This window comes from Callithrix jacchus, chromosome 4 (assembly GCF_049354715.1).
Source record: "Callithrix jacchus isolate 240 chromosome 4, calJac240_pri, whole genome shotgun sequence".
In the NCBI taxonomy this organism is placed as follows: Eukaryota; Metazoa; Chordata; class Mammalia; order Primates; family Cebidae; genus Callithrix; species Callithrix jacchus.
The window spans coordinates 11,662,650-11,683,145 of NC_133505.1; the positions used below are offsets into that span (position 1 = coordinate 11,662,650).

General features: G+C 38.0%; 2 protein-coding genes across 18 annotated transcripts in view; one reads left to right on the plus strand and one right to left on the minus strand.

Moving 5' to 3' along the window:
- LOC103792246 (uncharacterized) overlaps positions 1 to 20,496 on the plus strand; it is a 230,313-nt gene that overhangs the window by 151,978 nt on the left and 57,839 nt on the right. For 2 of the 4 annotated variants that reach the window (XM_078368279.1, XM_078368280.1), the window contains exons 1-2: positions 690 to 12,018; positions 12,321 to 17,078. In XM_078368279.1, the coding sequence (XP_078224405.1) occupies positions 16,876 to 17,078 (203 nt within the window). In that variant the 5' untranslated portion in view covers positions 690 to 12,018; positions 12,321 to 16,875. Of the gene's footprint in view, positions 1 to 689; positions 12,019 to 12,320; positions 17,079 to 20,496 lie in introns of those variants that run through there. The other 2 variants (XR_008481011.2, XR_013533679.1) reach the window with 2 other exon arrangements.
- The window catches only part of LOC144582018 (uncharacterized), an 821,808-nt gene that overhangs the window by 110,671 nt on the left and 690,641 nt on the right, over positions 1 to 20,496 (minus strand). The window lies entirely within an intron of this gene.

Below are 20,496 nucleotides of genomic sequence, written 5' to 3' on the forward strand. Positions count from 1 at the left end.
CAAATATTAATTGAAATGCTTGTCAAAAATACAGGCAACTAGATACTAAGCCTAGGATGTTAGAGCCCAGGAATCTGTGTATTTACCAGGCAAGCCAACTGACTCTGAATTATGTAGCCTGGAACCTCACTTTGAAAAATCACTGCTTTATAGAAAACATGAGGAGTTGCCAGAGAGGAGAGATTGAGAGTGGTGAGTAGTGGGATGCTGTTTAAATCTCTTAGATTACGCTGATGTGTCTCACCCTACACAGACTACAGCACAGACTACAGCTCCTATATACAATTCTACCAAGGCAAGTTTTGCTAAACTTCTTGATTCTGCCTTATTTTGTCACCAAACAAACAATAATAGGCTGAGAGTAACCCAAAGGGTTTTACGGTTGACGCCATACCTTTGAGTTCAGGAAATCCTTTAAATGCCAGATCCTGTTGTTGGGTAGAGGGGAGTGGTGTCTATAATTACATTTTTAGAATTGCATTCTGGCAAGATTTAAAAAAAAGTAGCCACTTGGCAGGCCGCGGAGGCTCAAGCCTGTAATCCCAGCACTTTGGGAGGCCGAGGCAGGTGGATCATGAGGTCGAGAGATCAAAACCATCCTGGTCAACATGGTGAAACCCCGTCTCTACTAAAAATACAAAAAATTAGCTGGGCATGGTGGCGCGTGCCTGTAATCCCAGCTACTCAGGAGGCTGAGGCAGGAGAATTGCCTGAACCCAGGAGGCGGAGGTTGCGGTGAGCCGAGATTGCGCCATTGCACTCCAGCCTGGGTAACAAGAGGGAAACTCCGTCTAAAAAAAAAAAAAAAATAGCCACTCTTTGCAAAGTACGGCGACTGTATAAATGCAGGCAGAGCACATTACCAGGGAATGGGCAGTCCTCGTTTTGGCAGAGATGGACGGTGGGCAAACTAGGATGACCCTGACTCACATTTCAGAATAGTAATTGTGCTTCTCCTTTGCCACTTGACCTTGATCTTTGCTGCTTGCTATGTTTTATTTTCTGTCGTCTTCTGTCTGCTATGTTTTGTACCCTCCACATTCACCACCCTTTCCTCTTACTCAACGATTTGAGATGGACTGTGGCTAAAAGGGGCACTCGCCTATCCTACATATATATCCCAGCCCAAATTTATGAAAAATGACTCACTCCCAGGTTCTATAATGATTAATAGTAATAATAATAGAAAAAATCATTGTTGCTTTATTAATACTCCTGCCACAGCTAGGAATATAAAAAGGAAGTGCAAAGCATGTTAGAAAAACTAAAATTAACTTTTTGAAATGTTCTTATGGTTATCTGTTATTTCCATAAAAAATACTTGAAAAATATTTAGGTTCATCATCACAACAGTATTTTTCAGGGCCAAGATGATGAACTATCAGTAAATTCATTCCAGATTCAAAAGGAGAACCCAGTAGTGATTTGCTTCTCCCCCTGTAGCATCTTACTGTGACGGAAATAAACTCAAATTGACAAATTGCAGAGTAAATATGCAAGCTTCCCTTGCTGGTAGAAGTCTGTAAAATGTGTGCCTTCTGCTCTTTGGATTTCTGAACATGAAATTGAGTACCTTGTTCATGGATCCAGCTGACAATCAAGAGAAACCCACTGTTTTACACATTGGCCTCTGTAACTCTGTTTTTCCTTTCGACCTAGGTGATTTATGAAGCTGATTGAAGACCTTTACAGTCAGGAAAGGGCCAATGCTGAAGTCTTTACTAATCTGATTTCATGGAAAGTCCCCTTTTTCTTTTGGTTCATAGGTGCTGTGAAGTATAAAATCTGAGCTGTATGTCACTTTCAGTTGAGGCAGTTTGGTATATACCATGATCAGTTTTATAGCTGATTCTCTTTCTTCTTCCAAATCTGGAGAAATGGCAAATTCACTGACTCTGGATCTCAGTAACTAAGAATCAAACATAGAAAATACACCCTGAGGCATGGATTCTTCTATTAAATATAATATTTAAATTTAAATTTGGTCATTGGTTCTTAAAAATTAATTTTTTTTTTTTTTTCCGAAATGGAGTCTGGCTCTGTCACCCAGGCTGGAGTGCAGTGACACGATCTCAGCTCACTGCAACTTCTGCCTCCTGTGTTCAAGTGATTCTTCAAGCCTCAGCCTCCTGAGTAGCTGGGATTACAGGCAACTGCTACCACACCTGGCTAATTTTTGTATTTTTAGTACAGACACAGTTTCACCATGTTGGTCAGGCTGGTCTTGAACTCCTGACTTTGTAATCTGCCAGCCTTGGCCTGCCAAAGTGCTGGGATTACAGGTGTGAGCCACTGCGCCTGGTCACTAATTGCCTTTTTTTTTTTTTTTTAAAGAAACAAAATTAAACTTACAGAAAAATTGAGATTATCATTCAGAGATTTCCCATATTCCATCCCCTTTCCTGCACAGTCTCCCCAGTTAACATCTTGCTTTGGAGCAGTGTATTTGTTATGATTAGTAAACCAATATTAATATATTACTATTAACTGAAGTCTAGAGCTTACTGTAAGGTTTACTCTGTTTTAGAGTTCTATGAATTTTGACAAATGCATAAAGACATACATTCACTATTGCAGTATCATACGGAACCGCTCATCATCCTAAAAACCCATCATATGTCACCTACTCATTCCTCTCCATTGCCCTCTGCGCAGCTTCCTCCTGGCAACCGCTGATCTTTTCATTATCTCCATAGCTTTGCCACTTCCAGAACATCAGACAGTTGGAATCGTATAGTACGCAGCCTTTTTTGACTGGCTTATTTCCTTTAGTAATAAGCATTTCAGTTTCCTCCCTGTCTTCTCATGGCCTGTTAGCTTTTTTTTTTTTAAGCACTGAATAATATTTTATTGTACAGATGTACCACAGTTTATTTATTTTTGTACTGAAGAACTTCTTACAGAAATGCCTACAGTATGTAAAGACCACTAATAAAGCTACTATAAACATGAGCAGGTTTTTTGTGTACATGAGTTTTCGACTTAATTGAGTGAATCCTTGGGAGCATAATTGCTGGATTGTATAGTAAGACCATGTAAGTTTTGTAGGAAACTGACAAACTATCTTCCAAGATGGCGCTACCAGTTTTCATTCCTACCAGCAATAAATGAGTTTCTGTTGTTTCACACCTTCACCATCATTTGGTGGTGGTATTTTCGGATTTTACTCAATCAAATAGGCATGCAGTGGTATCTTATTTCAATTTGCAGTTCCCTAAAGACATGAGTTTAGTAGCTTATTTGCCAAGCCATCTGTATATATATCTCCTTTGGTGAGATGTTAGCTCAGATCTTTGTCCCATTTGTTAATAGGGTTGTTTATTTTCTTACTGCTGAGTTGTAAGAGTTATTTGTACATTTTGAATACAACTTCTTTACCAATTATGTGTTTTACAAATATTTTCTCCCAGTGTGTGGTTTTCTTCTCATTCCCTTAGCTGCGTCTTTTGCAAGGAAGAAGTTGTTAATTTTAATAAAGTCAATGTATCAGCTTTTTATTTCACGGATTCTACTTTTGGTGTTATATTCAAAAGCTGATCACCAAATCCATCGTCACCTAGATTTCTTCTGTTATCTTTTGTTTTTTTTAAAAGATTTGCAGTTTGCATTTGGATCTACAATCTATTTTCAGAAAGTTGTGAAGTATCTGAAATCTGTGTCTAGATTATTGTTTTATATAGAATGTCCAATTGTTCTACAACCATTTGTTAAATGACTATTTATCTTTTATCCACCGAATTGCCTTTGCTCTTTAGTTAACTATGAAAGATCCCTCGAAACAGTAAATTTCCTGACTCTGATTCTGAGTACAAAAGTTATTGGTTAAACCAAATGCAGAAAATCTATACTGAAACATGCCTTAGTATATTAAATATTTGATAATGTTTGTTAAGATCCTTAAAATCAAAGCCATTAATTTTCCTGTCTCATCAGAAACATAAATATTTCACTGTCCTTGAGTTATAATAATGAAGCAATCATTTATTGAGTGTGAGATGCTAAGCTCTCTCTCTATATACATATAATCCTCACAGAACCCTTATGAGATGTTATCAAAATCCGCATGGAGCGTATCCTAGAATGGTACCTTACAAAAGTTAAATAGCTTTCCCATGGTCATCCAGCTGGTATATGGCAGAGCTAGGATGGGAGGTCACCAGGTGATTCCAGGAGCAAAGATCTTAAGCACCTTTTGATACTGTCTTCATGTTCTCCTTTAAAACTTATGAGTCCTCACCTCGACTGGCTTCCACTTCAGGACTGTAGTGAAATGACCGCTGCAGTTCTGGGTCTCACATCTCTTCAAGGAACTTTAAAAAAGAAAATCAGTGGAACTTTTTCTCAGAGAATCGTTTACACTTCCCCTTTCATTTTGGTTGTTTGTCCATTTCTAAAAGAACTCCAGTGAGTTGGGAGTGACGAAAGCTCATTGACTGCCATATACTGCTGAGGGAATTTAAATTATCCATAGAAATATAAGGCCTCTTCAACTGGGATGGTCATATTTCCTTGCATAGGGTGGTGATGAGAAGACACCTGTTTGGAAATGAGCTAGGCTCTGAGTAGAAAGCCAAGAATTCCCATGATGCCTGTTTGATGCTTTCCTAATCACGTTGCACCTTTCAGCCTCATATCTTGTGTACTTCCCTTAACTTCACATTGTATGATCACTGTTTCTAAGTATGCTCATGATAAGCCCCCTGTATGCCTTTGCCACTTTGTACAGGCATTATATTTTTTTGTCAAAGATGGTTGGTTTCAAATTCTAGCTCTACTCACCCAGAGTGAGTAACTTGCCCTCCCCCATCCTCAGTTTCCTTCATTGCAAAAATAGAAGTGACAGGTATCTCATTACAACAACTGTAAATCAAAAGAACTTATCACAATGCCTGTGGCGAGGAAAGATAAATAGTTCCTTGAAATACCTCCTTACTAATACCTCCTTGCTAATAGCACACAATTGTCTTCTGGCCTCATCTCCATCTTATCTTTGTCCAGAGTTGAAAAATACCCAATGTATAAGAAGAGAGAAACATGGTAGTAGAAACTTTTTTCTAAAAGTTTCATTTTAGACATTGGAAAATAAACTTCCATAAAGTATGTCCAGAATCCTTCTCATGAACATGAGGCGAGGAAAGGAACCAGCCTCTTATGTTACCTTCTGTTCCTAAAAAAAAAAATGGCTCCTGATGCCTTCAAAGCCTGAATTTTTCTCCCCTGCCATTGACATCTGGCTTATTCCTTTATTTCTTCATAAAAATGTCACCTCTTCAGAGAATATATTGCTGATCCTGCAGTCTTTCAAACTCATTAAGTCTTCTGTCATTGGTTCAGACAACATTCCACCTTTCCCTTCTTGTAGCCCCTCATCACATGTGTGATTATGGGTTCTCTCTTTGTCTTCTTCCCTGACTTGTGATCTCCCGAGGACCCAGATGGCTTTATCTCCTTCAGTGCCATGGCCCAGCACCTACTATGGTTCCTGGCACACACAGAGGCACTCAAACATAGCTCTTACTTAAGTGAATGAACAATTGAAACCTGGCCTGAAAGGTGACAATTCTCAGAATCCAAAAAGCTAAATAGACTTATTTGATTGCTGTATATGTCTAGAAGAGGGTAAGAAAAATTGGCAGAAATAACATATTTCTAGAACAACATGCAGATCTACTTATTGCCTTGTGAGAGTATTAAAGGTGCAAAACGTTCTGTGAAAAGTAAAATGATAACTACATTGGGTAAGTTTTGTTTCCAGTTGACAGACACATTCTTGTATAAATGTCACATCATTCTTATTGAATCAAACCATATTTTACAAATGCAAAAAAGGAACAATAAGACAGTAGAGTATAAGAGAAAATGGCAAAAAAGTAATTAAAATTAAAATAAAGGATATGAGGCTAAATTCCCTGAAATATCCTTAAAATCCCACATAATATTAACAAGAAAATGTTCAGAATGACTTAAACACAAATAAAGTGTCAGATCTCACTAATATATTAATCACATTAGACAATGATTTTTATTTGTACTTTCAGAAATAAGGCATGTTACAAGACTTGTTGATTTCTTTTCACTGGTTTCTGAAATACACCATTGAAATTAAACACTGCAAATAACAACTTAAAAGTTCCACACACAGCTCATTGCAAACTTGGGGGAAAAAATGTAATGCAGTGTACTGCTGCATGAATTTTGGCATCTTTCAATTCTCCTTGAAATCGGAAGGAACATAAACACTCTACGGTGATTATCATCAAGAGATCTGTAAAAGGTGTTTAGTATAAAGTTTGTATTTTAGAAGGTTGAAGACTTGGAGAAACACATTTAGAGAACATTTATGTTGGGAGGGGAAGAGTGTAGAATACAGGACATGAATTCAGATCTTTCTAGTTTGAGTTCTAATTTACAGTCAGCTATTTAATCACTCTGATATTGTTTGTAAAGCTACATAAAAAGGATAATTATTATAATAAAACTCCTTATTATTTTTGTTTGAATCAGAATATACGCCAACCACCTGACATAAATAATGGCACAATAGTGAGTTTAATTCCATTGTGTAGAATGATAAGAAGCCACTCCTTGTCAACAAGACAATAGCCTGCTTCCCTAACATGAAATCAAGCGCACTTCAACACGAAAGTTGAAACCACCAACAGTCACAAATACTCAGGTAAAGAGCAATATGTTTGGCCAGTGTCATACCAAGAAACAGCCCTTGTCTATTACAAATGGCATTCATCATAAATCCTGCTGACAGCTTTGGTAAGAAGGCCTCAAAAGGAAAATATTTGCAAAACTAGGAAACGCACTGAGGGCTTAAAGGAGAAGAAGACACTACTCCCAGCAAAAACACCTGTAAGCAAGCTTTGTTCTCAGTTGCTTTTTTTCTGTCAATCTAAAAATCACCAGTTTCCTCCATCAAATGCAAAAACCAGTAGAGGAAACAGAACTGATGGATGAGTTCAACGCCAAATTTCTTTAAGCCTGTGATGGCAGGCAGAGTCACGGATAAAGAACGCTCTTTCAAGTGATCTTATTTCTTGAACTTAATTTCACAGTCTATCAGCTACCTGAGAGACATTAGTCTCTTCAGCTTGATCAAGTCAAAGGCAAGATTTCACAGATATGAATAAAGAGAGGGAGTAATATCTTCTTTCAAGGGAGTATTATCCCCTAGAGACATGAACCAACTTCTTTTTTTTTTTTTTTTGAGACGCAGTTTCGCTCTTGTTACCCAGGCTGGAGTGCAATGGCCCGATCTCGGCTCACCGCAACCTCCGCCTCCTGGGTTCAGGCAATTCTCCTGCCTCAGCCTCCTGAGCAGCTGGGATTACAGGCACGTGCCACCGTGCCCAGCTAATTTTTTGTATTTTTAGTAGAGAAGGGGTTTCACCATGTTGATCAGGATGGTCTCGTTCTCTTGACCTCGTGATCCACCCGCCTCGGCCTCCCAAAGTGCTGGGATTATAGGCGTGAGCCACGGTGCCCGGCTGAACCAACTTCTTATAGCTGTTTACGCCTCTGATGTTTTCTGAAAGGTTGGTTACACCACGGAATACTTTTAATAGCTCCAGCTTCCCCATGTGGAAAAAAAGGCCCAATAATATCTTAAATGTGCAAATAAAGGACATTGCACCAGTGGATAAAATATAACCATAAGATTTATAACATTGGTGGTATTGTGTTATTGTTGTTAGCTGTATTTTAAGACCTTTAACATACTTCTCTTAGATGATTTCAAAAACAGATCCTTTAAACTAATAGAAACAAAATTAAAACAAACACTTTTCAGAAGGTATTAGCCCTCTGTGGCAGGTTTGTGAATTGTGTAGTCTAAGAAGACTAATGGAGGAAATTTGGATGTATTAATTCATTTTTATGTATTTATGTCTTTCCTCATTCCGAAAATGATATAAGATGCCTAAAAACAACAATGTGATTTTTAAAAATGAAAAATAACTCAATGAGGAAATGCAGGCAAATAAAAGAAAGAAAGGATAGACTGGCGATTAGTACAAAAGCTACTGGCCATGTGGTTTAGTACATGTGTTGTTTTGTCTATGATTCAGAATTAATTTTCAGTGAAACATTTGTCCAAATGGCTATGGGCCAACAGAGATTTTACTTTTCAAAGGCTGAGAAGAAATAAAGCGGTACTGTCCTGTTTCCCCTGGAAAGTACTTCTTGGACCCCACCAGGATGGTAGGTCGCCCCATCTGTTGGGCTGAAGTTCCCGCATTTGACAGCCTATACAGCCACAGCTTAATAACTGGTGAAACTCTGACAGAGGAAAAAGGGTATTCTAGGTAGAATGAAAGCTAGACTTTCTTCTCTATCATTCTGTATACCCTGCATATGGTCATGACAGACAATGCCTGCCAGAAAAGCTTCACAAGCCTCCCAAGGCAAAAACGTATCAGAAGAAAATAGCCTCAGCAATAATGTAAATAGCAGCTTTTATTGCAGATAGGAACACTTGAATCTACAGAGAGGATTTCCAAGGTCATGACTGTGTAGCTTTTCTCCCGCTCTAATTTTTACCCAGGGATCATCTATGTCAAGAATGACAAATAGATTTTCATATTGAGTTACAACTTAGCTCAACTATTAATTGGTAGTTGATAGCTAACGCTGTACATTGAGCTAGATTCTGTGCCTGAATCTGGCCCCAGTGGGAAAGACTAATGTGATCAATTAATGATACTGGCCAAGAGAGTGGGAATAAGAGTGGTGGCAAGTGCATTGAGCATATCTGGTTTCAAGAGTTTTCTGTTTCTTTTAAATTCTGATTATACCCCAGAGTTGTGGGAAATTGACCTTATGGTACCTATATTTCTTTCCTAAGACCTTTTAGAAAGGGTAATGAGGAGTCAAGTATTTTCTCGATGCGATGTAAGGAAAGACTGATATCTTTCCCGCATTCCGTGATTGCTTCCATGTGTATCTGTTGTGAAAAAAGTACCAATATGAACAACAGCATATTCCATATATTGAAGATAATTCTCCAGTTTAAACAGAATTGATCTGGATTGCAGACAAAGAGCAATAAAAGGGATCCATATCCAGGATTATGCATTTTCTGTCATTACATTACAGATCTTTCCATTATATTAATTTGCTATTAAGCCAGAAATAGGCAGTTATGACAATCTTCTGCTTCTTGTGTGTAGGTGTCTTCCAATTTTAGACTCTTCCTATTATGGATGGTAGAATGATTTCAAGTCCAACATAAGTCATGTTTGTCTTCTGATTCTGGAGGTATTACTTAATCCTCTAGGAATATGAAAAGTATTGTGGACATTATCATGATTGAAAGGGTAAACACAGATGTGTGTTGCCAGTGAATTTTTGAGCATGAATAGTGTGAGAATATCATCAATGGAATTTCAAGAACTTAAAATGCTGTGGGAAACTGGCTTTCAAAAAGTTACACAACATCTGACATGCAATTATCCTTCCACTAATCATTTCACTAAGAGTCAGTAGTGTTGATAAGGCTAGTTGGTTGCTTAAAAGCATTTAGAGAAGAACATTTAAAACTATAATGAAATTGTAACTGTAGACTGAAATTTGTAGTTGAGGATAATGATAGAATTCTGGGAGTTACCACGAATTTTCATATATAAATGTGTACGGCGTGTTGATCCATGAGTGGAGTCATGTCTGATGGTGCGAAAGATCATAAAACTTGCTTAGAGAGCTAAGGGTTCCCAGAATTGGAAAGGTGAATTTCTTTTAAAGATGTTGAATGTATTTACATTTTTACTATTGAAATAGAAATCTGTTTGGTAGGAAGAGAGCAGGTGTCTCCGAAGAGATATCACAGTGGGAAATGTTTATGGAATTTCCATACTTGGTTTCTACCCAACAGTACATATTTCATAACATTTCAGCTAAATTAGCACATTCATTTTTTGTGTTATATGGGGGTGGGAAAGAACTAACCTTTTTAGTTTTTTGAAAATTAATCATACATTTTTCGCTTTCATTTTCTTTTGAACTAAAAAATAAAAGTTGCAAATATGAACTTCCACCTTGGAAAGATTAAAAATCCATTCAGGCATGAAGAAAATCAATATCAAGCCAAGAGAAAAAGGAAATAAGAAGGCTACATTCTGAAGGTTTGAAATGTAACTCCTGCGCACAATGAGTTCCATCTTTTCAATGTTATCCCTGGCAGCTGCTGATCCCTACAAAGGACGAATGTGCTTTCAGAGAATCTCATAGTCATCAGTGATACCTCTAAGGCGGGTATTTAGAAGATGAGAAAGCTTGACATGGTACTTGAGAAAAGCTACCTGACCGGGAATATGCAGTAGGTTATATGAATAGGAAGTAAATTTTTATTGTACGAAGACAATGAGTTTCGAATTGGTTAGTTTCAGCTGCTAGCTTCATTTTAAATAACATGAACTATTCTTATAATCTCTAGAAATTTCTCCAAAGTTTCTCAAAATAATAAGAAATTAAGTAAAACAATGTTCTTGCTAGGTAAAGCCAGCCTTCAAGCAAGTGTTCTAAACCTCAAATCCCTCCTCTAGAGAAATTATAGAAGAGCCTCCAATTCTTCCATCTCTCACATACTTACTTCTGCTAAAGGGTTCACAGGAAAGAATACACCCACTACGAAGGGGCCATATAGAATGAATTACCTAGCAAATAGGACCTGGAGATATTGTAACATAATAAGAAACAAATATGTGGATTCTGCCCCATATTCCTGGCACACAGAGCTCCTAAAACTCTTGTATATAGGGGTGGTAGGATAATTTTTGTTCTAATATTTAGTCTTTGACTCAGGTTTCTGACACAGAGTTCCTAAGACCTTTGTAATTTTCTGACTGATAGGAGCATCTGACACAGAGCTCCTATATTCCTTGGAATTTCCTGGGTGAGGAGTCTCTTTTGTTTTCTGGTTGCCAAGGAACCAACAATATGATTAGAATATTGAAAACTTCAGCTCCTGTCCCCCAATCCCTGGACCTCAGAGGAGAAGACAGGGGCCGAAGGTTGAGTTGATCACTAATTCCAATGATTGAATGAATCATATCTATGTAATTATGCCTCCATAAAATCCCAAAATGACTGATTTCAAAGAACTTCTCAGTTAGTGAACATAACTGCATGCCAGGAGGCTGACCCACTCTAGCTCAACCGGGATGAAAAATCCTACACTCAAGGCTCGTCCAGACCTTACCATATGTATCTCTTCATCTAGCTGTTCATCTGATTCTTCATTATATCCTTTATTAATAAACTGGTAAACATAAAGTGTTTCTCTGAGTTCTATGAGACACCATAGCAAATTAATCGAACTCAAAGGAAGGGGCCATGGGACTCTACTCTATAGCCAGTTGGTCAGTAGCACAGGTCACAACCTGGGGCATACAATTGGCATCTTAAGTTTGGGCAGTTTTGTGGGACTGAGACCTCAACCTGTGGGATTTGATGCAAACTCCAGGTAGCTGTGTCAGTACTGAATTAAACTGGAGGACACCAGCTGGTATCCATTGCAGAAGTGCTTGGTGCATGAGAGACACTTCACAGGCACCTGGTCACAGAAGTGTCAATTAGGTGTGCGAGTAGAAAACACAGTATGGTTTTTCTATTCCTATTATATTCCCAGCTCAATTCCAGGTACGGCTTCTAGTTTTTTAACAAGCAAACAAACCAGTGAGCACCTTAACACTGACAGCTACCTTAGGAAAACTTAACGGACCTACAGGTCTAAGAAAGTCAAGATGCTTTATCTAAGCTAACAGGTTATATAGTAAGGTTCCTGGATATTTTGTTTATTTGCTTATTTGCCGTTTTTTGCATGGAGTATCAAAGCAATAAAAAATTTTCTGCCAGGCTAATAGTGTGGCTGGAACATGAAGTTTATAGAAGCAAGAAAAGCAATGATTTATGTTCGAAATGCAAAGGGTGATCACGTGACCTAAGACCGGCAGAATCAAAAGTCGAAACTGCTGTTAGTCATCTGGAAGTTTGCAAATATACAGGCATTTGGCAGTAAGTAAACAAAAGCTTTGAATAAGTCACAATTTTTTCTTTAGCTTTTGAGAAATTCATTTTGGTATGTACATTAAATATTAATTGAGATAATGTATTTCACATACACATTTTAAATTGTACAGTAACGTAGTAATACCACTATTTTAAAACCTTCAGATAAAGCTTTGGGAAGGTAGCTATTCGAAATATACTTTAAGTTTGTTATTGCCTGATAGATTCTGCCCATATTAAAAACATCTCCCCAGAGATATGACAATGGAGTAATTTTACTGAAACATTTCTTATTTAATTTTTCCCAGAATATTCTGAACAACCATATGGAAATGCAAATTTGTCAACTAAGTGAAGATTTTCCGCAGTCATTGAAGGCAAAATATTAAAATGCAACTGTGAATCTAGACTAAGAGGTTAAAAAAAAAAAGAAAATCAGGCGGAGTCCTAAACCAATTAAGGCTGCGCTGGTTCCTGCTCTGGCATTGGCATTCCATATGAATTTTGCTAAAACACCTGCAAGTATTAGAATTTGTTGTCAACAACTGTGGATAGGTCACATTTTATTTAAATCTAAGATACTTTTAATTGCTCTGGGCCTGAATTATTGATAAGATCCATTGAAAGAAAAGATAGAATCCTTGAAGTTATATTCTTTTTATTTTATGAGATTCCTAGATAAGAATCTTAGGATAATTATGGTGGGGGGAATTGGCAGTTTAGCTTAACTGGGTGATAGCCTTTGTATCACATAAATAACCGTGGCAATAAGTAGTTAGCACATATCAACCATTGGTCTTAGGTGCCATGCAGAATTTTTTTTGAAGAAAGAAAACACATCCCATATTTTTGAAAAAGCTAACAATCCTGTTTTGTTTTGCGAAGCAAATGCCTTAAGGATTGATATAAAGCAAAATATTAAAATGTAAGTATTACAGGGATGCTAAAGAAGACTGGCATTAATGGGCAATATTAACTCCAAAGAGCTGAATATCTGAGGTTGATCTTAAGAGTATGATGGATATAAATTAGGGAAGGGTAGGGAGATAGAGTTTCAGACTACAGCAGGATAAGAAGAGGGAAGAAACACTAGTGGAAATTTACATTTACAGGCTTTTTCCTTTAGGTGAGAGTTTAATTTACGTCGAGAATGCAGCATCTAGGAATTGTGCATTTTGTGCCTCTTTCAGCAGATTTTTTAGTTCATAATTTTCCTCTGGCCCTGGTTGTAAGATATTTATGCTTGACTGTGCTCATTGTTTTTTGTGAACTTATAAAAATTGCTTTTTTATTAGTCTATAAAAGCCATGTTTGGAGACAGCCTAAAATAAAAATTAATGCAACTTATCACCCTACAGCATGGAACAAGTGCCTGTTTCAGTCTCTTATTTAAGCACCGCAGATGCGTTGAAACCTAATAAAAACTGTTCCCTGGCCCATCAACCCTAACCAAAGAGTAAGAAGCTAAAAATCTGTGAACTGCCTACAACCAAAGGGAAATCTTGTGAGAGCTGCATTGTTAAAACTCTGAGAACAGAGTTTTAACAATGTTATGTCTAAGGCACGAAGCCTGGGCTTTGTTACGAAGCAAATGTTTATCACTTAGTAAATACTCTTCCTCCTTGATCACCTTGACTTTTTAAAACTATTTGTCCTTTTCATTGTGATATGACTCTCTTTGGCTTTGAAATATATTTTACTGGACAGAAAAGGAACCTGCATTCTTTATGGTCCTGAAATAATAATTGCAAGTAGTAAGACATATGAAATATGCTAATTTAAGGCATGTTAAGTATCTCCCTACGTCCACGAGGGTGAGGGTAACGGGAAAAACATAAAAATGAGCCAGTTTGGAAAATCGTAACAATAACAGCAACAATAATGTTAATGATTATTATATTACAAGCACACACACAGCATACAGCCCTGTGGATGTGACTGCTTCCCAGCAGATAGCTTGGGCCTCCCAGTTAGTTCACTTCTGAATGTGTCCAGGGATGCTGTGCAGATGGCCAGTACTTGCAGTGTGAGCCAGCTCACTGGTATACAGAAAGCCAGAGTTAGAGAGGAGAGAGCAAAATAGAAGGTGTGTGTCCTAGACTTTCCCATCCAGCCTTCTCATGAGATAGGCCAACAGTCTTCGACAGGTGATGCTTCCTTCAGTAGCCCCACCTCCCTTGGCTCATGCCCCAACCTGGCTTGGGAGTCTTCATGGGAACAGCATGCCCTTGTCTTCATCAAAAGCAGCCCTGCAGGGAAGAGGCTCAGAAAGAACTGGTAGGAAAACAACCTTCTAATACTTTTTCCTCAGGTGTTCTCCAGATACATTCTCAAGGACATATTCATCTGTGAACGTGGATTTTTATTCCTCTGCCTCGTTCTGTTAGAACTGTAAAAACCAAACTCTCTATCTAGTTAGTCTTTAGGAAAAGTATGCTGGCTCTCTCAAATGTGATAAGAAGCCAGTTAAAATGATCTGGGTGTTAAGGCAGTCACAGTGGAAGAATTCTAGCTAAATAGACACCATCTGTACCCCCAGAGCAAGCGCATCACATCCAGCTCCTGACCCGATTATCTCTGAGCTATTGGCTCCTGTGGCTCGGTCCACAAGTCCATGCCTGGGGTTCCCAGGACACAGACCAACTGGTTGTGTAATGAAGACTTTATGAGAAACTTTGTTTTCTCTTTTCCTAAGGGCCTGAAATCAGCAAGCCAAAAAGCATTTTATCCTAATATAGAAAAGAATTAGACAGCAGATGCTACTTCACAGCAGCCTGTGTGCTGGGGATAGAAAAAAAAAAATGGCGTAGCCTTCTCTCTGGCAAGACTTAGGACTGAATCATCATGGGAGTGTTTGTGGTAAAATGACATTTTTCCTTTAGATAGTGGAATTATTATCCTGGTCTATAGACAGCTAGTCCAGAGTGACTTTGATGAAACACACATAAAGAGTGTGTCTTTGGCTCCAAGGGAACAAAATATCCAAGAATATCAGTCATGGGAGGAGAGCAGATAGGAGACCCTGGAAAAAAAATTGGCTGAGATCAAGAAGGGAAGAGAGCCAGCAAAGTAATGAAGAGGATTTGTTTTGTTTTTGAACTAAGGATGGGGATTCGGTCATGTCTTCATAATCCTGTGAACAAGAAAGGTCACCTCAAAGAACAATGTTCCCAGTGGCCTCCATGAAGCAAGCTACAAAATCAATTCTATATCATCTAACCAAAGACCACCACTAAGGGCTAGGATGCTTTCTTAGGACTGATGAGTGAACATGCAATTTTATCTATATGACCTCATTTCCCAGAGACTTATTCAGATCAGGAAGGGAAAGGAGAAAAGAGAGTTACTGAAGAAGTTCCCCAAATACTGGACAATACTGGATTTTTCTCATGTCTTCCTTTTTTGTTGCCATTGTTGACAGGGTCTCGCTGTTGCGCAGGCTGGAGTGCAGTGGCACAATCTCAGCTCGCTGCAACCTCTGCCTTCATGGTTCCAGTGATTCTCGTGCCTCAGCTTCCTGAGTAGCTGGGACTACAGGCGCCTAACACCACACCTGGCTAGTTTTTGTATTTTTTGGTAGAGACGGGGTTTCACCATGTTGATCGGGCTGGTCTCAAACTCCTGGACTCAAACGATCTCCTGTCTTGGCCTCCCAAAGTAGGGACTACAGGTATGAGCCACCATGCCTGGTGATTTTTTTGCATTTCTAATGTGTTCGGTTTTCATCTACACCTGGCAGTTGCATGAAAATCTACCTTGACTCCTTGCCACTAGTGTCTTCTCTCATTTAATCAAGTCTTCCAGTTGGCCTTTGTTTTATCTTTCTAAGTGATTAAATTTCCCTCTGTAGTTCCTTCCCTTTGCTAGTTCCTCATGAACTATCAAAGTCCAGCTTCTTCAACCTGAATATCATCTATAAAATATGGATACTCCCTGCCGCCTCCAATCCTACCTCCCAACAGTCCTCTGATCCAATATGACTTTCTTCTCACTATTCCTGGAAGATATCTCCTCTTGCATTTCTGTATTCAGTTGATTATGTTGTTCTCATCAAAAAATGGGCACCTCCTTATATACATCTGCTTATCCAAATCTGTCCACTCCCCAAGCCCCTCCTTCAAGATCATCTTCAGTGCTCCTCCAGATGTGTCTTGTGTATCTCTGAATTTCTATAGCATCTAATGCTTATACTTTTGTAATTTTAGCACTCCATTTAGGCTTATTCAGATTTTTTCAAACATTATTATGTATTTGTATAGAATGTCTTTTCCATTGAAAGAAAAATCTCCTCTATACCATGGACTATGTCACAGACATTTTAATATCCCTCATAATAGTTCAAACAGTTTAATATAAACATTCAAAATCTTTTTGTTCCCAAATCAGTCTACACGTAGCCTTTAAACCTCATTGCCAGCCTTTGAGAATGGGAAAATAAGCCCAAATGAGGCAATTTACTGGAAGGTCTTTTAAAGTCATTGTGCTTTTGTCTCCTCTTTCCCCATTAGGTTGAGATGAGAGTAACCTTTGGGCTAATGAAGACATAGATGACATCAGGCCCAAACACTCTCTGAGCAAGTAGCTGATCCTCAGAGGTGATTGAGGTCACACAACTATAAGATATAAGCAGGAACTTAAAAATCACATGTCCAGACTCATCACTTGGTCTATTTTTTTCTCCTTTTGTTATACTGTTTCCTATCCTAGCTTTTCTATGGCTGGTGGGCCAATGAATATTAGTTAATTCAATTTTAGAAAAAACTAAAGAAATGAAAGCAGTAAGGGAGGGAAAACAAAATGTGGGTTGGTGTGAAGAGGCTCTTAGCTTTTCAGTTAGGTTTCAATGCTTCAGGAATCTAGGGAATGGCTCTCAATTATGGCTGTGCTTTTGCTCACTTTGATTGTTTTGCTATTTTCTTTTTAACATTTCAGAAGTTGCTTTGGATCGAATCAACCATATTGCTTATACCACTAATTATGATCCATTGTCAAAAAAAGAGCCACAGATGCCCTCCATACTGCTGGACTGCTGTTTCTTTGTTGTGGATAATTCTACCTGAGGCAAGGTAAAAATCACAATGCTAGACCTAGGGAAGATAACTACCCAAAGGGGGTTCTAATGAAAATATTGATGAGATATTTAAGGTGGACAAATGCATAAAATGTAAAAAAAAAAAAAAAAAAAAAGCAGAAATTTGATGCACTTTAGAAATACTCTAAGTTCATTACTTTTATGATTTAAGGTGCCAAGAGGTGTTTCTGGAAGGAATAAAATTATCATATCAGTACGGTTTTGTAGAAAGAATTCTAAAGCATGATTTAAAAGTCCTTGAATTTAGCTCTTTATCAAGTTGTTGGTCATTAAATTCCTTGATTCTCAGTTTCCCCAACAGATGAGAAGTATACAACTCACATATTTGCTTTTATTATTGGAAGTATATGTAAAAGTGTGTGAAGATTTATTTAGATATTGAATTTATTTTTTGTGGACTTAAAGAAGGGTTGTTCCCTGAGCTGAGACTTATTTTACTGGCTGTGTTATACTGATTTTCCATGTGCATTTGCTAGGAAGAAAATAGTAACAGGATTTTTATTTTTTAAATGTGGGGCCTACCAATCAGGCCACAAGACAGATGAATTCAACCATATGGCATACAATTTTTTTATTCTTTATGCTTCCATGTTATCTTCCCTCCATTTCTCTCTACGCCCCACATTCCATCACCCCATTCTGATCACTGTCAATCACTGTACTGTTTTTTCCTTGCTCTGATCTCCTAACCAGACAGATCCACAACTGACAGGAACTCAAAAGGAGAGACACAACAACTCACAACATAGAAGCCACATATGAACCTGACAGCCCCTGTTAGGGGTGGGTGCGCACAGGATAATGACGGAGCAGTTGACAAATAACTAGCAGTTTGGCTCATTTACACTGAAGAGGTTTGCACGCTGGGGTAGTTATGTGTCCATTTATTGCACCTTCATAGCCAATATAAATCCAATTTAGTCCACTTAACCCTTTACTGTGATTTTTACTGAGAAGGCACTGACACAGTCTCATGGTAAAAGAGATTCTCAGAACTGAGAAAAAAGAAAAGAAAACAAAACCCCAAACTCCCCTTCTAATTTTCTTTCTCATAGTCACCTTTAGGGTCACTACAGATCAAATATAACTAGTGTTTCCTCAGAACAACTTTCTTTTTTATATGTGCAAAGGGAATTCTGTCAGCATAATAGTTACTTATGATCTAAGTAGGTCTCAGTTTCTGCTTTCAGCTTGGTGTAGTTTACAGCTGACCAAACCTCAGTGATAAGATCCAGGAAAAAAAAAAATCAAATAAAACAAACATGTAGAAAATTAAAATTTAAAAATATGTACTGTTTACAATAGCTTAGGAAAGATGTGTATGACTTCTGCACCGAAAATTAGAAACGTATTCAGACAAACATAAAAACTTCTAAATAAAAGCATATTCCATGTTTATAGACTGAAGACTCAATATTTTTACATTATATACTAAAAATATTCTTAGAGTCAGGGGAGGAATTGTAAAGTGTACATTTTATGAATTATGTCCTAGTTCTGGCCATAGTAGTAAGATTCCAGCTGCTGACAGCAACCTGCTCCCCAGAGATGGCCATTTTATAACTTGACAGTGTCAAAACAAGGGTTGCTTCACTTGCAGTTCTGTAAAATCTACAGTCAGATGGGTAGGGGGCCAGGATCTGGAATATGCAGTAATCATATTCAAGGTTAACATACTAGAGGTTGCTGAATTGCCTATAAGCAATCATAGAAAGGGGGCGAACAGTAGCGCATGTAGAATGATTAATAGCTGTATGGTGGGTTAACTAGTGTCCACTCCAAATTCACGAGACACAATTTTTTTTTTTGAGACGGAGTTTCACTCTTGTTACCCAGGCTGGAGTGCAATGGCGCGATCTCGGCTCACCGCAACCTCCGTCCCCTGGGTTCAGGCAATTCTCCTGCCTCAGCTTCCCGAGTAGCTGGGATTACAGGTGTGCGCCACCATGCCCAGCTAATTTTTTTTTTTGTATTTTGAGTAGAGACGGGGTTTCGCCATGTTGACCAGGATGGTCTCGATCTCTTGACCTCGTGATCCACCCACCTCGGCCTCCCAAAGTGCTGGGATTACAGGCTTGAGCTACCGCGCCCTGCCGAGACACATTTTTTTCAAGGTTTTCTAGTCTTTCCAAACTAATGTGTACAGTTATCACAATTCCTATCGAGATGCCAATAGGTTTTGCTGCTGCTGTTATTATCATTGTGTTGTTGCAATGGTGGGGTGGGAGTGTGAAGACTGTCAGGCTTATTTTAAAATATACATGCAAATGATAGGCTAGCTTGAGGAAACACGAATTGGGAGCACTAACACTATTAGATAAAAAGATTTGCTCCCAAGTTTCATAATTAAGACAGTGAGGTGTTGGTTCAGTGATAAGACCAATACAACAGAGTAGAGAATCCAGAAACAGACTCGCAAACATACAGTCTCCTGGGGCGTAACAAAGTGTAACTGCAATGCGGTGAAGGAAAATACTGTATTTTCAATAAATAATGTCATTTGAGATGTATATTTATAGATGAAGGATTAATTTAAATCATAATTCAAGGTGGCTCATCGATCTGAATGTAAAAGGTAAAACCCTAGGACCTCTAGAAGAGAATATTTTCATGAAACTTGGGGAGAGAAAGATTTTTTAAAACAGGACTCAAAAATCACTAATTATAAGTAAAATTTTGATGAATTAAAATTAAAACAGTTTCATTAAAACATACCATTAGGAGAGCGGTAAGGCAAGCTAAAGAAAGGGAGAAGACATTGGCAAAACACACACACACACACACACACACACACACACACACACATTCACACACAAAAGAATTATATTGGGAATATATAACAAACTCCTATCAGTAACAAAGATATGTCAGTAGAAAAATAAGGTAAGAATTTCAACAAGCACTTCTCCAAGAAGCACATCCAAATGGCCAATAAGCATATGAAAAACATCTACCTTCATTAGTTGTTAAGGAAATTCTAACTAAAACTAAAACATAAAACTCCTACAATACAACCAGATTGGCTGCAATAACACAGGCTGCCAATATCAAGAGATTGTAAGGATGTAGGGTAATAAGAAGCCTCATACACTTCGAATGAGTGTGAAAATTGGTACAGCTGTTTGAAAAGTTTGGCAGTGACCACCAAAATACATAATATACACAGTTTATGACCTAGATATTTGTGCTCAACAGAAATACATATGCATGTGGTCCTAAACAATGTTGATCATAATACCATTTGTAAGAGCACAAATATCAATAGACATTTAAAATATTGTGGCTATCTAGAATAAAGCCATGAGAATGTGTGAATGACATGAATAATCTCTGTACACACTACGGAGTGAAAGAAACCAGACACAGAAGAATACACACTGTATAATTCAATT